Genomic DNA, 15,629 nt, shown 5'->3' with positions numbered 1-15,629 from the left:
CATTAACCTGTTTCATTTCTTTGGAAACGAATTTTCCAAACCACATTGCACCTAGATTTTTTTACGTGACTACATTGTTCCAATTTAGAGATCTCTTATTATGAAATCTCTATTTTCTTTCAAATCTGTAGTGAAAAGCTGGCATGTACTGTACATTGCAGCAGACTTGTGCTCTCTCTTTTCTCCCTCCTTTTGTTTTTTGTTTTTGTCAGTCACAGGAAGGAGTTATTGCTTATTTTAGCATACAGAAGCAATGTACAACATAATGCAACCATGTGGCTGAGCCAGGCTTTCAAATGCATGCCGCATTCTTCAGTCCAGGTGCTGGCTGGTGGCTGAAAGCCTGGCTGCAGCTGAAGGAGGACAAATATTCATGTCACTTTTAGCACAACAGGCAACTTCTTAAAATAGTTTGCCTGCTGCTTTCATAGCCACGATGCCCGTTGCTAAAGCCAAAGAAGGTTGCCTACACTTCAGGTAATAAATAAGGCAGCCTGTTGGTAGTAGTTAAATGCTAAGCAGCTTTGCAGTGATTGTTGTGATTCTTAAATTATTTTCTCCAAGACCTTTGTAACCAATTTCCAGTCCTAACTTGTACCAGTATTGCTGGGGCAAGCTTGGGTTACTGCCAGCTAACCCCCCACTTTTCATCTCCGTTACTTCAGACCTTCTTACCTTTCTGGTATCTGTTTCAGTGCAACAGAGCTTTGCTGATGTCAGTAGAACGGCAGGTGTATCTCTTACATTTTGTGTCCAAACTGATTCACTTACCATCTTTTGATAGTAGGCAGCTGTGGACTGGAAAACATGGATTACAAGCAAGTTCAGATCCCTCTGAACTTTTGCTCATGCAGTGTTTTTGTCTGGTTAAATTCATAGCCAGCTTCCTGAGTTGCTGGCTCATGAACATGATACTGCAAGAGTCTGGCTTATTGGGTAGCCTTAGGCTGGCTTTTTGAAAATACCGAGTACTCCAAGACAGTGATCTTTTCCCTGACATTTGAGGAAAAACCTTTGATTGGAAATCAGAGAAGTAATATGAACTGTAACAGTATAATAGATTTCAATATTTCTCTAATAAGGTGAGTGGCTTCCACGTTTTGTGGTTTTCACTTAATTTGTCTGCCTTCTGATTTGCAGCATATGGCCCTGGCTGATTTCTCTTCTAAACAGCTTCCATCCTCATGAAGAAGATCTATCCAATAATAATGGTAAGAATACTTCTGGTCTATGCTTTAAAAACAAACTAACAAAAAAAAAAACAAAAAACCAAAAAACCCAAAAAAAAACAGGAAACAATACAGCCTTTTCTGATGATGTGGGAAATTGCAGTTGGAAGGTAATAGCTGAACAAGTTGTCTTCTGTATGAATGCATATGAACACTTGGTAAGTGCTACTTTGTCTTGCTCAGGTGACTGTGCTGTATTCTATCTCCTTGGGTTGCAGACTGGCCTAGTACAGTCAAGCACATTAGCAGGAGGCTTCACTGTGTGTAGAGACCTTGCTGAGGTGTCTTTTTACTGTTCTGTAGTAAATGCATTAATGCTTTCCTTATCTTGTTTACTGTCTATTCACCAGCAACCCCCCTTCCAGAAGAATTTGAATTGCAAGGATTCTTGGCTCTGAGACCCTCATTCAGGTGGGTGACAGCTGAAAGCAACTGCTCTTTCTAGTGTTGCTACTTTGGTAGACATTGACCTGTTCCCTATAGTATCTTGCTCATGAATGCATGCTACTGTTGGAATAGATAACATAGGACTCCAGTCTCCATTCTGAAGAAGAAAATAGGTTCTGTGCCAGTCTACAGTAAAGCTCTGAGGAAAGTTACAAGCTTACAGAATTGCTTATGACTTTTTCTTCTGCAATCTTCAGGCTGCTAAACTGAGAGGGGGAAAAAAATAAGAAATGAGGAAAATTATTTTTTCGAATATAATACGTTTTTACTGGTTTTTACTGCTTTTAACTGTGTCCTGTGACTAATGTCATGCTCCAAAAAAAAGCACCTTTAATATAGAGAATTGGATCTGTAACTTGGATGCCTGTACTGTCATGCTTTGAGTAGGATCTGGTGAAATACCAGAAGTTATGATAAAGTAATACCGACTAATTGTGTTTCTGAAGGAATGTGGTTTTGCTGAGGGGAGCACTGTAATTAATATTATATCCTCTCCTATTTCAATGCTAGGAACTTGGATTTTTCCAAAGGCCACCAGGCAATTACAGGAGATAAAGAAGGGCAGCAGCGTCGGATACGGCAACAGCGACTGATCTTCACAGGCAAATGGATTGCTGATAACCAGCCCAGGTAATCACAAATAGCTTTAAGTAGCAAATAGTTGTTTTCAGTTGCTACCATAAGCTTGGGTTGTACAAGTGACAGAGGTGTACCTGTTTTTCTTATTATTTTAAAGAGCAGTTTGATATAAGGTGTGCACGTTGCACTAATGCTGAAAGACTGGCAGCACTAATAACTCACAGTGTGCTGTGAGTTAGCACGCTGCTTCAGGAGCTAGTTCTGATAGGAATTATTTGTAGTGAAATATCATGTTTGATAAGACCTTTATAGTGGTATTGAAGCACAGCTGAGATGAGAGAAAGAGTGTTAATGTGTGAGGTTGCCATATGAAAACCTATTTGGGATATGCTTTTCAATTCCTCTGTCTTTTTCAGGCTGATTCAGTGTGAAAATGAGGTGGGAAAGCTGTTGTTCTTGACGGAAATCCCAGAATTAATACTAGAAGACCCCAGTGAAGCCAAAGAGAGCCTCGCCTTGCAGGAAACTTCTATTGCAGAGCCACTATCCACAGATGGGAGCCCTGGACTCAAATCAGTTCTGTCATCTGGCAGAAGTTTAAACAACTGTGACTCGGGAGAAAAACCAATGGTCACGTTTAAAGAAAATATTAAGCCACGGGAAATGAACAGAGAGCAGGGGAGGATCTATCCTCCTAAAGATGTGGGTAGGGAAAGACGGGACTATAGCAAAGGAATAGTAGCCAGTAAGAATGATGGAAAGAAGGATAACAACAAAAGAAAGAATGAAACAAAGAAATGCGGTGTGGATAAGATACAAGAAGCAGGAAAGCAGAATGTGGCAGTTCAGGTAAGTCTTGAGATCAAAGGGATACTGTATCTTAGGCAGTATGATGTTTGAGTGAGGGCCATCACTGCTTGCACAGAACACTGTAGAGCTGAGGTCTCTCCGCGGGTCCTGCAGAGACCTGCAATGCACAAAGAAATGTGTCTACCTCAGAGGCCAGACGTGTTACTGTCCTATGGATTTCTGCTCTTTTCCTTGATGCTGTCTCAATTCTGGGGGGAGGAAAAGGTAGGGAACAGTGAAAAGTGACATTTCGTATGTTCATGTTTTTAAAAAGCAAGGACTTATAGCTTGTTCCACAAATTGGTCGGGTTAACAGGGCAGCTTGCATGACCAGGTCCTAGTCACTCTTTCCCAGCTGTATTCTGCTGTGAAAGAACTGGGTGGTACTTTGCATTTTCAGTTCAGTTGCTTGTGCACATTTAATAAATTGAGTGCATCACTGTACTGCATGTGAAGTCAGGTAGACCTCCTTGAAAGTAAGGAAGACCACACAGCTTTTAGACTGCAATTACCCTGCTCAGGTCCTTGTTCGGAATTGTTGGTTGTCACATCAGTGGCTCTTTTCTACTTGTGTTTTTCAAAGGTGTGTGTTTTTTCCTGCATTTATGTGAGCATTGTGTACAAAAAATGATCACTTCTTAAGCTGATGAATCTACTCTTCTGGCTTCCATAGGGCAGTAGTAAATAGGGGGTTAGATGGGGAGATGCTATTGTTTCCCTAGAGAAACTGTGTGAGTTTTTCACCATTCTTACAAGCACAAATTATTTTCTTATGCGTTTACCTCCCTTGCCACTGTCCTACTGCTTCCTAGATCATGTCTGCAGAATAACCTGTCTTCTCCTCTGCAACTGCTCTGAGGGCCTTGTTAGCAAGGTCTTGTTTTCCCTAGGCTGGATAAACCAGCTTTTTGTGTCTTCCTAGCATGCATTGGTTGGACCCTTGAATCATTCTTGTTATCCTCCTGATTATTTCTTGTTAGGCATCAACATGATGAGCTGGTAGGTCTGCACTGGCAGCATTTGGTAGTTTTTGGCAAGGTCTTTGCAGGTGTGAAGGGGAGTAGCTTGCAGAAACCATGTGGCAGTTGCTTGTGAGTCACTCAACAAGAGACTGGTACCTGAAAAACAGCTTAGATGAGGTAGAATAACAGGAATTTTATTTATTGAACACGTCTGGAATGTGGTTGCAGGCCTGAGCATAACTCTCAGTTTCAGTGTTTGTGCCACAGTCTTGAAAAAGAAGGACCAGAGTCTGGAAAAACATGATGTTCTGATAAGTATGTGCAGTTTTTTGGCATAAGGAAGATACTGTCATTTTGACATAATTGATCTACCAAATATTTAAGACTTTTTAGTCTTAAGACTTGTAAAACCAGCAAAAACACATTTCAAACCCAAGTGTAGCATACTGCGTTCTGATCTGTTTGGTCACTGTCCATCTCTTGTTGCATAGGTATTAACCCTAACTTTTTAGCCCCATCAGCTCTAGTTATATTAACTAGTACAGTGTTTTATTTTAATATAAATACGACTGGGAGGACTTATTTACCCAGATCTGCAGAATACGGGGAGGGTTTTCTCCTTGCCCTGCTGAAAACAAGCCAGTGTAGGTTTTGTACCAGTTAGTAGTCTACTTGCTTTCTCCTTCCTTGAAATTTCAAGCTTTATCTACTTCATAGTTCATTCAAAACCTAAAAGCTATAGTCATTGCAGATCCTACTGAGCAAAAATGTTAAGATCGTTGTAGGGAAGTGATTAGTCCTGTTCCATGGATTTGTGGAAAATTGCATGCTCAGGATCATGAGAGTGTGGAACAAGTTGATTCTGCTCACTAGAGGTGATGATGCTAGCTGCAAAGTGAAATATAATGCAAACTTACTCAAGGTGATGCTATCTTGAAAGGCCACTGGGAGGAAATGGTGCCTTCCCCAGGCAGTAGGTGGGGAGCCTTGAGACCAGTAGGGATATAAAGGTTTGATAGTGTTGATGCTTCTGAGGTGAGATCAAGGAGAAACAAGGGAAGCAATTGAAATTTGTCTTTCTTGATTAAACAAATCCGGTAATTTAGCTTTCAGAAGCCACCTTTGGGGATGTTTTATTGCAGCTTTCAGCATATGGTAGGCTAGAACTTTGAAATCCCACTGCCAGAAAAGCATCTTTGAATTCTGATGTTACTATGAAAAAATGCACGCAGTATCAGTTATAAAAATGTTTGGCTTGTTGTGGAGAAAAGGGACAATATGAGTGAAATGTTCAGAATGTGACAAAGGGCAAAGGTGGGCAGTGAGCAGACGTGGCATGAGAGTGGGAGCAGAAGTTGCTACATCATTCATGGTATTTAGCAGCAGCCAGACCATGAGGAGGAGGACTTACCTTCCAACTTTTTCTAACGGGAGATGAGAAATGCACCCAAACCTCCCAGTTTCATATCCTATATTTTTAATGAAATGAAAACGAAACTGTGCTCCCACAATTTCTAAATGGGAGAAAGACTTGAAAGAAAATTTGAATGCATCTGTCCCGCCACCCCAGTCATGTTTTGGAAAGATGTGCCTGTTCTCTTAGTCCTTTTAAATCAGCAGAACTAAATGTTAAAATAAATCCCACACTGATTTTTTTCTTTTTGTTTGTGTTTTTCATTTGGCCCCTGATTTAAAAAAAACAAAAACAAAAACAAAAACAAAACAAAAACAAAGCACCACCTTTTCTTTCAATCACCTCTGAGGCTTGGCGTCAGGTCTGCTCCTGGGCCCTTCCTGTATTGCCCGGGTTCCTTGCTTGCTGTCTTTTTCCTGCCTGCTCCATCTTGCATTCCAGGCAGTTCTGCCGAGCTGAACAGAAAGGGAAAGTAGTCTTCCCCTCTGTCTTCCTCTCCAGGAAGACCCAGACTGCAACTGACTCAGAATCAGGTAAACATTACATTACATTCTTCTCTCTGCCTTTAACTGGTGCAGCTCTTTTAACAGAACATACAGCAGTTACACAGTAAACTGGAAGAGGTTAAGCACTTCAGCTATTTGTTGTATATGCCATTGATCAGAAGGATTTCATGATACTCAGGAGTTTGTGCATATTCAGCACCACGTGAGGAGGTTGAAAAAGTTATGTAGGAAGGTGGTAGTGTTTGTTTGTTGAGGTGCTGCAGGTAAGTAGCAGTAGCAGCACCCTAGGAGAAGCATTAATAGCACTGTTAGCTTTTTTTTTAAGGCACTGCAAGCGAGTAGCCTGGTAAGTCCTTTGTATGGTCTGAGGATATTATGTTTGCTTCCCACTTCCTCACTAGAGGAGGAGCCTGTTGCAGTCTTGGGGTAGCTATCTTTCAGGTGCTTTCGTGAGGCAAGGAGTGCCTGAGGACAGACAGTCACCTGCCTGAGGTCAGAGAGCAAGGAATTGCATTCTGATGTTCTAAACCTCCTCCTAACACCGAGGGCAAAAGAAAATTATCTGTCAGACAACCTGATTTTGTTTTTCTGGCTTGAGCTGTGATGTGGGTAATTACAGGAAAAGTAATCTAACTTCTTCTTGCTTTATTTTGCATTAGGTGAAATCCCAGACAGAGATGAGGAAGACTCCGGTGTCCGAAGCCAGGAAAACACCTGTAACTCAGACTCCGAGTCAGGCCAGCAGTTCGCAGTTCATCCCCATTCATCACCCAGGAGCCTTCCCCCCTCTTCCTAGCCGGCCAGGTAATTTGTGGTGTTTGTTCAAAGTGAGATGTTACTGTTGACTATGAAGAAAAACCTGTAATATTAGTTGTTATAACCTCTGAAGGTGGTAGCTGCTTTAATGAACGAGCATTCCCACATTGAGACTCTTACAGCCTAGTAAAGGAGAGGTGTAGCAGAACTGAAACAAAATGAATAAGATTCCTTATGCATCTGAATCAAGATCTGCCATGAAATCTGCTACCTTCCTTCTTGTTTAGTGGGTACAAGATCAAGGCACTTCACAGGAGGTTGTTTCAGTAGTTAGTCAAAACATGACAAAGACTTCTGCAAGCCCAGGAGAACGCGTTCTCTCTGCATAGGACTATTATAAAAGATCAGTCACACTGCTTTCTTCTTTATAGCTCAGTTCTTTTGTAGTGATGCTCACGCTTCAAGCTGTTACTTGTGTGGTGTCATCTGCTGTTGTAGCTGCGTTGCATGCTCCCATTTTGTTGAGGAGTGTTCCTGCCATGCCTTGCTGTCCATCTTTGCTCACAGAATAGCAAGGAGCAGTATCATTCCAGCAGCTGCTCTGTGCAGTTGCTGAATAAGACAGAAGCACCTCCCTTTTTCTAAAGTCACCACGAAATCTGGCTTGTCGTAGACAGAATTAAAGCTTCCTTCCAAACCTGGCTTTTTTGAGTGAGCTAAGGGGAAGAAATTGATCTTGTGGATGTGAGGATTGGTTTGCTCACCATCTGTCTGCTTATCTAAATTAATCCTGAGACTAGTTATCCTGTGGGAGGAGGCAGGAGACTTATTGATTGCTTTTGTTTCTCAAAATGTGTGATTGAGGGAGTAGGAGCTTCAAAGGTAACACATCAAAAACACCACAATGGTGAGTGAGAAAGTTAGTGGAGGAAAACAAAAGCACAGAGATAAAGGGATGGAAATCCTGCAGTTCTCACAGATACTGCTGTGACAGGCTGTTATCAGCACCTGGAATACTGGCAGTAAACTTGAGAACTGTGATTGTAACTGTGTACTTGCAAAGGCAGAAAAGGACACTATAGTGCATATATGGTGTTATTTCTTGTACTCATAGTGTAAATATGCAAAATAAATTCACAACAATTTCTTCTTGAGGAAGCTGTCTGGTATGAGAAACTGCAATGAAAGGCATATTTTTCTTTTGCAGGGTTTCCACCTCCAACCTATGTTGTCCCTCCTCCTGTGGCTTTCTCCATGAGCACAGGGTATACCTTCCCAGGTGGTGTTTCTGTCCCAGGAACCTTCCTCCAGCCCACGGCTCACTCGCCTGCAGGAAACCAGGTGCAAGGTGGGAAACAGTCCCACATTCCTTACAGCCAGCAGCGGCCCTCAGGACCGGGGCCTATGACCCAGGGACCTCAGCAGACACCGCCTCCTTCCCAGCAGCCCCTCTCATCTTTACCAGCTCAGGCAACAGCACAATCTGCAAGCCAGTTACAGGTCCAAGCTCTGGCCCAGCAACAGCAACAACAGTCCCCAACAAAAGCTGTGCAGGGCCTGGGGAAGAGTCCGCCACACCACTCTGGGTTCCAGCAGGTAAGCTTTCCTTGAATCTCCTAGGACAGTGACTTCACCACTTCCCTGAGCAACCTATTCCAGTAACTCAGTGCTTCTTCTGAGATTTTTCCTAATTTCCAATCTGAACCTTCACTGGCACAACTTAACGCCATTACCTCTTGTCCTGTTGCTGATATCTGGGAGTAGATGCTGACCCCCACCTCACCACAGCCTCCTTCCAGGCAGTTGTTAAGAGCCAAAAGGTGCCCCTGAGCAATTGTTCTCCAGACTGACCCATCCCAATTAGCTGCTCCTCACAATATTTTCATTCCAGACCCTTCACCAGCTTCGTTTCCCTTCTCTGGACATGCTCCAGGGCCTTTATATCTTTCTTTTAATGAGGGGTCCAAAACTGAACACAGCACTCAAGGTATGTCCCCACCAGGGCTGAATAGAGGGGATGATCAACATCCTGGTCCTGCTGACTAAGCTATTTCTGACACAAGCCAGGATGCTTGGGACGCTCCTGGTTCATGTTCTGCCAGCTGTCAGCTAACACCCCCAGATTCTTTTCCTCCACATAGCTTGCCAACCACTCTGCCTCAAGCCTGTAGCAACACATGGGATTGTTGTGACCAAAGTGCAGGACCCAGCACGTGGTCTTGTTAAAGCTCACACAGTTGGGCTCAGCCCATTGATTTAGACTGACTAGATCCCTCTAAAGGACCTTCCTGCTCTCAAGTGAATTTATACTTCTTCCCGGCTTGGTATCACCAGCAAACTTACTGAGGGTGCACTTAATCCTCTCATCTGGATCATCAGTAAAGATACTAAACAGGGCTGGCTCCAACACTGACCCCTGAGGAACACCATTAGTGACTGGATTATCTTTCAAAAGCTGTTGTTAAGAATCTTACTTTGGAATTTTGATCTGTAAACTTCTGGGAGAATTTGATAAACAGATGAAGTTTAGGGGGCATGAACTTATGGTTCTGAATTAAGAGGGAAGTTGGGTACATGGTAATCTGCTTTATCTGTTTCTGTTTATGGACAGGGTATGAAGGTGATGTTTCTGAGGTGCTTCTCTTGGGTCTTTGTAAATATGTCTCACTTAAGTGTGAGAATGGAGTCTGAATCTTACTCTTTCTGTTGGGCTCAGTTCCCTCACACTTAGTTCTGTATGTACGTGCTTGACAAAATCTGCATTCTGGCCTGTCTGACCTTACAGGCAAGACCCTCCTGTTGTTCTGGACAGCAGTTCAGTACTTTAATAAATGTGCTGTTAAGTGCTGGCTTCAAGTAAGGATTATGCTTGACTATTGGCACATAGCTTGTTGAGGCTAATATGCCTATCGAGTCTGAATGTTGGTGAGTAATGTAGCAAATTAGAATGCCTGTAATATATCTGTAATGGGTTGGCTAGAACAACAGTTTGAATGAATTTAGGCATTCAGTTAATATTAATTGTTCCTACCTGCTGATGAAAGCATGTGTCTTTGTCTTAGTTTCCACAGACAGACTCATCAAAGCAGCTCTGGAACCTGCCTCAAGTCCAAGGTTCACTGGGGAAGATTATGCCAGTAAAGCAGTCCTATTACCTGCAGGCCCAGGATCCTCTAAAATTGTTTGAACAGTCATTACAGTCTCCTGTGATGCAACAGCAACCTCTGGAGAAAAAAATGAAGCCTTTCCCAATGGAGCCATATAACCAGAACCCCTCAGAAGTCAAGGTGCCAGAATATTACTGGGACTCTTCCTTTGGCATGGCTGACAATAGGGTGATGGCACAGCAGTCTAATGTGGAGCGCAGGGGAAAGCGGCAAGGAGTCTTCCGTCCAGAGCAGGATGCTGTCTCCAGGATGACCTTTGAGGTAAAGATCTGTATTACAAGTGAAAAACAGTCAGGTTCTGGCATTGCTGACAGCTCAGGCAGGAGTGCTTTGTTTAGGAGTCCCCTCTAGCCCCAGGCAGGTTACTGAGTGTATTTAGTGGGGAGCTGGATGTTGGTGTTGGTAAATGGGATCCTGACAAATGGTACTGAATTTGCCACTTCAGTAGGCTGTGTTGTGGGATCAGACTCTTGAAGATTTAAATCAAGGAGGTGCAAGTTCTGCTCAGTGTAGATATAGATGCTGATCTCTGTACTGTGTCTGCCAGGTCAAGAAATGTGGCAGCTGACAGGGGAAATTCTTGTCTGGCACCTGATGAAAACCATCCAAATAATTGCAATTGAGTTATTACCCTTTAAATAAACTCTTGCCACCCACAGAGTACCTTGAGTGTGTTGAATAGTTTGGCTACTGCAGCCTCAGCCTGGGCTACAAATCAAGGGTGGTAGGAGCAGCCCCATTGTGGGATTTTTTTTTCTTTGCTTTTCCCCCTCTGCAAATCCCACCATGCAGCAAGAGAGCTGAGCGACTCCCTTCCTTAGCTCTTGATTGCACTGATGGAATACTTTGCTTCTGTCTGTGCAGTTGTGCTTCATGCTGCAGTTTATAAAAAGCCTGCCATCTTTGTTATTTATTAACAGTCTCGAGTTGTCTGGAAGTGCTTCTAATGTTGTTTATGAGGAAACTTAAACAGAGGCTTTTTTAAACCTCTGGTCAGATATGCCTCTGTAGATGCACTCAATGTTCAAGAGATCAGCTGGGATCACTTAGCTTATCCTTCAGGGAGAAAAACCAGACAATATCCAAGAGACTGCCTCTACCCTGATGTCAGGCTGTGGCTTTTAGATGGAGAGTGGGTCAAAGCCTTGTTCTCATCCCTAAAAGGAAAGCATTGCCTTGGTGCAAGCACACTGCATACGGATAGAGACAGTGTCCACGCTGCTTGTTTTAGGCATCCCTTCCAAATCTTGGGATGCCAAGTTTTACTTGCACTTGGCAGGGCGTTTTTTTTGCCTGGTCTGTGGAGCTGTGCTGTGGTGTAGTAGCCATGAGCAGAGAAGTGAGTCTTACGGGATTTCAGTTCCACAAGCAGAGGAAGGAAGATGCAAATGCAACCGTAGTTGAAACCTAAATTACTCACAGCTCTGGAAGAATAATTAAAGATCTTATCAGGAAAAATAAATCATGTTCGTTGTCCTTAAATGTAAAAAACAGATTTTGGTATTTGTCAGTAACGCAATGGGAAGCACGTGCTGTGTTAATTAAAAGTAGCTGCCCATCACTTTGGCTGTACCACTTACTTCACAGGCAGCTGCAGCGCTCCTGGCACACGTTAGGCTGGTTTTGTTTTCTGCTCAGTGTTTTCTCTGTGCACCTCCACACCCGTCTGTTGCACTCTTCTCATCTCACCCTTCTGCATGCTGCTCTCTGCACTCCTCACAAGTCTGCCTCCCCCTCTGCTCTCGTCCTGCTTTGCTTCAGCCTCTCTCAGCTCTTGCTCTTCCCCGTTCTGCCTTCTGTTGTCTCACTGTGCTCGTTTCTGTCACTAGGACCCCAAGAGCTCCCCTTTGCTTCCTCCGGACCTGTTAAAGAGTCTGGCTGCCTTGGAGGAGGAGGAAGAGCTGATTTTCTCTAATCCTCCTGATCTTTACCCAGCTCTGCTGGGGCCTCTCGCCTCTCTTCCTGGACGAAGCCTCTTTGTATGTATTTGACTTAATACTGCTGCTTCTCTAACTGGCATCTCTTTCTTCTATGAAGTTGTAAGAAATGGGAAGTTACTTTCTCCTCCCCATTCCTCCCCTCTACCTCCTCACCACTGAGTCAGTCTCTGTGTGAGAGCTCAGACCAAGGCTCCTGGCTCTGGATAACTGCAGAGGTGACTTAGCACAAAGTACAGCTCTTTGTCCACGTCCAGAGAGCAATCAGTGTAACTGGGACTTCTTTTTTTGTAAGCACAGTTCACGGGAAAGACACAGGATTGTCATTTAACATGCCTGTTCCTCTGCAGTTGTTTGGGGTTGGTAATAAGGATGTACATGGTGGAAGTCATCAGAACAAGAGTGTCGTTTGTTGTGAGGATTGCATAATGGCAGGGGGAAGCCACACTATTAAATGCAGAAGAGACTGTAAAAGGGCCAGATGGTTTTAGAAGAAAACTGCAAGCAATTGTCCAAATAATCAGTAACTCCTATATCAGTACAGTAAGTTTTGACAGATTACTGTATGTGTATGTATTCCCAGTTCAGTAGCTAGAGGGCCTTTGAGCTGCTGAATTTTTACATTACCTCTGAAAATGCAGTAAGCCTTTCTTCTATAGCTAGGAGCAAACTCATTAAACACGTATTTTGGAAATGTAGTGGTAATAAGGAAGAGTTCTTTGTGGCTTGACGTGGAATTTCTGCTTAATAACTCCATTCCTCAGGTTTTTCTACATGTCATTGCAAGGAGCCAGTAGCAAAGCAGGCACTCATTGCTGTCGTCTTAAATTTGCTAAGAAACTAATAAATAGCTGCTTCTTCAACAGCTTCCTTTGAAGCTCTTACGATTGCTGTCTGCTGTCAAAGGAAACACTTCTCTGTGCAAGCTGTGTGCATATGCAGAGTGTGAATTTTGTCTGCCTTTTAAAACGTGTTTTCAAAGTAATGAGTTGGCACTTTGAAAGCCTAACAAGCTACGAGCTGCTTGCCAAGGAAACAAGGCTGTTTGTCTCAGGCTTATAGGACAAAAGCAAAGATATTCCAGATAGTAAGATGATGGTAGAGAAGGAAAACTAATGCAGGTTTTTGTTATTGGAATAATAAAATCTGATACGTCAAGCTGGTTTGAGTGCAAGAGAACTTTTGTTTGGAATGAGACTACAGATGTAATTCTGGATCATACGTGGTTTTAATTGATTTTACTGATTCTGTGACTTCAGTGATCCTGATCCTAAATTCAGTGGTGTTCATTGTCTGCCAAGCAAGCTTCAGAATGTTGCTGTAATTTGTGCTTTGGTGATAACCAGTTTCTTCCCCAAATAGGTTTGCTTCATGTCTGTATTTTTTTTTTATTACCTAATGATAATAAGAGCTGAAGAAGGAAGCTGAAAAACATTAGGCTGCAAATAACAGCTGTATGGGAGGGGGTGTAGATGATAGAATGGGTCATGGAAAAGGCCACGATACCTTAACGTGGAACCAGGGGAAGCTTTGGAACCTGTGCTGTAAATACTGGGGCTTTTTAACTGTAGTCATTTTTAATGAAAATGAGAGAGCACTAGATGAGGCTTGCACTGTTTAACACGATTAAATTTGCAGCTAATCTTACTGTCTAAGAGTGTGCAGGAGCATTCAAAGCTGAAAAGTCCTGTCAGTGAATAGCAACATACAAGGGTCTCAGCAGGTGTGGGTGAGTTCTCACGTCACTGGAAAGGATCCTGTCTCACTGACACAGCCATAGGTTTGGTAGCTTTGGTAGGAATGTCCCCTGTAGATGTGTCAGACCCAAAGGCACTTAGGATTCTAAAAGCTGTTCTGTTAGCAGGGTTTGCCCGAGACACTCACCTGTCCCAGTTGATTTTAGGCAATGATTACAGTTAGAAAGGAAACTTGTGATCTTCTGTTTTTTGCTTGGTCACCTCATCTTCCAGGGTACCAAGGCTGAAATACAAGAGCCCTTAAACACGACCAAGTATACTTTGGTAGCTCTTCATAGCTTACTTTCCTCCTGCTCACTTTGCTGAACACTAACTGCTCTTCTTCCACTTTTGGTTTTTGAAGAAGTCCCTGTTGGAGAAACCGTCAGAATTGATGTCTCAGTCATCATCTTTCCTGTCCCTCAGTGGCTTTTCTCTTAACCAGGTACGTGATGACAAAGTTGGAAGCCTTTATGCTGTTCAAACCTGCCTTTAAGCTAGATGTGTAGGCGCATCCTTTGGTACAAACCAATGGCAAGCACCAAGGAGACCCACGTGCCTAATTTTAGTCCGTATGAGCAAGATGATCTTTGCCTCCTATTGTTTTTGAAAATCAATTGTCTTCTGAAATTCATCCTAGCTATAGCTCACAGATGTGCTGTTGAGTCTTGTTGAGCTCCTGGGATGCTTTCAGAGGAATTGCTGAGAGAAAGGGTTCATCCCCAGGCTTTGTGACACAGTTGTTTCTTTATTCCTGACTGTTGGAATGCCTCTTCTCTTCCAAGGAACTGCTGAGCAGGGTCTTTTGAGTGGAAGCATGAAAAGTTTATGAAGGCATTGCGATCCAGCAGAAGAAATTCAGAATGTGATGGACTTTGTCAAGTAAATGTTCAAAAAAGATTCTGAGGAATGAGAAAGGTGTTAGAAAAGTGTTTAGATCTGTAACTGCTTCATTTGTGCGACCTGTTTCTCAGATTAATCTTGTACTCAAGCTCTTGCTTTTTTATTTCTTTGCTTTGCAGGAAAGGTATCCAAATAACAGCATGTTTAATGAGGTATATGGGAAAAATATGAATACCAGCACAAAGACAGAGGTCACCCCTTCAGTTGCCCATCAGGAGACTTCGCTATATTCTCTCTTTGAAGGGACCCCATGGTCTCCATCCCTTCCAGCCAGCTCAGGTAATCCTGGCATGAATGTCTCGACTTCAAGAGGATGGGAGTTAATTCTGAACCTACTCCAAGTTAACTGTAACTAGAAATTAAAAAGAAAATCTTTTACGAGGTCTGAAGGTTTCTGTTTATCTTTACATATCCTCTGAAATGTGATGGGATTCTGTCTCTATTGTAGTGTAAGAGCACAGATTTTAGTTGAAGCGGTTGAGCAGGGTGAAAGTTGCAGGAAGTGTTAAATCCTGAAATCTTTTCAACTTACTCCTCAGAAGTACTTGGGAGTAGGACTTAATTTTTAAAATGTCTGCTTTTAGTGTTGTTTCCTTGGAAAAAGCAGGAAGAACTAGATTTCATAATGCTGATATTTGAAAGAGAAACTGTAAAGAGTGAGGAGTAGAATATGACAGTTCTTTTTTTGAAGCAGCCTACAAAGCAAACTAGCATTTTCTTTAACCATTTTCTGAAGGGCATAAATACATTAGAATTGTCATGGCTTTACCCTCACTAAAAATCCAGCAGAGTGTGAGAGGAAGGAAGGAGTCAGCTGAGTCTAACAAATGAGAGGATTTTAAATAACTTGTCCCCTGCAGATGTTGCTTGGTCATAGTGAAACTTTTGCAACAAACCAGAAGTGACTGCTGTAGATGAAATGGAGGGAGCTGCAGAGGGCCTTAATGCTAGTAGGGGTAATGGCAGGACATGGTTACAGCTTTTAAGCTTTCACTTCACCTCATTTGAGATCACGTAGCTTCCTGGTGCCCTGCTCTGCTGGTTCTCTTTAGGTAGCACTCTGCCTGCACACACTCCCATGTCAGCCTCCTCCTTTGCTCGGTGTTTGGTTCTGGTCTGAATTACTTTCAGATTCACAGAAATG

The 15,629-nt window shown here is 42.8% G+C and overlaps 1 protein-coding gene across 3 annotated transcripts in view; it reads left to right on the top strand.

Annotated features, from left to right (window-relative positions):
* SMG7 (SMG7 nonsense mediated mRNA decay factor) overlaps positions 1-15,629 on the top strand; it is a 29,790-nt gene that overhangs the window by 10,739 nt on the left and 3,422 nt on the right. For 2 of the 3 annotated variants that reach the window (XM_042819363.1, XM_042819362.1), the window contains exons 10-19: positions 1,141-1,211; positions 1,580-1,640; positions 2,187-2,306; positions 2,672-3,104; positions 6,646-6,790; positions 7,950-8,338; positions 9,805-10,170; positions 11,739-11,888; positions 13,947-14,027; positions 14,605-14,764. In XM_042819363.1, the coding sequence (XP_042675297.1) occupies positions 1,141-1,211; positions 1,580-1,640; positions 2,187-2,306; positions 2,672-3,104; positions 6,646-6,790; positions 7,950-8,338; positions 9,805-10,170; positions 11,739-11,888; positions 13,947-14,027; positions 14,605-14,764 (1,976 nt within the window). The remainder of the gene's footprint in view (positions 1-1,140; positions 1,212-1,579; positions 1,641-2,186; positions 2,307-2,671; positions 3,105-6,645; positions 6,791-7,949; positions 8,339-9,804; positions 10,171-11,738; positions 11,889-13,946; positions 14,028-14,604; positions 14,765-15,629) is intronic. The other variant, XM_042819364.1, reaches the window with a different exon arrangement.

The sequence above is a fragment of the Centrocercus urophasianus genome, unplaced genomic scaffold (assembly GCF_019232065.1).
Source record: "Centrocercus urophasianus isolate 14NV4802_14NV808 unplaced genomic scaffold, USGS_Curo_1.0 seq_18, whole genome shotgun sequence".
Taxonomy (NCBI): Eukaryota; Metazoa; Chordata; class Aves; order Galliformes; family Phasianidae; genus Centrocercus; species Centrocercus urophasianus.
Note: the sequence above shows the minus strand (reverse complement) of the source record. Positions and strands in the feature narration are given on the sequence as shown.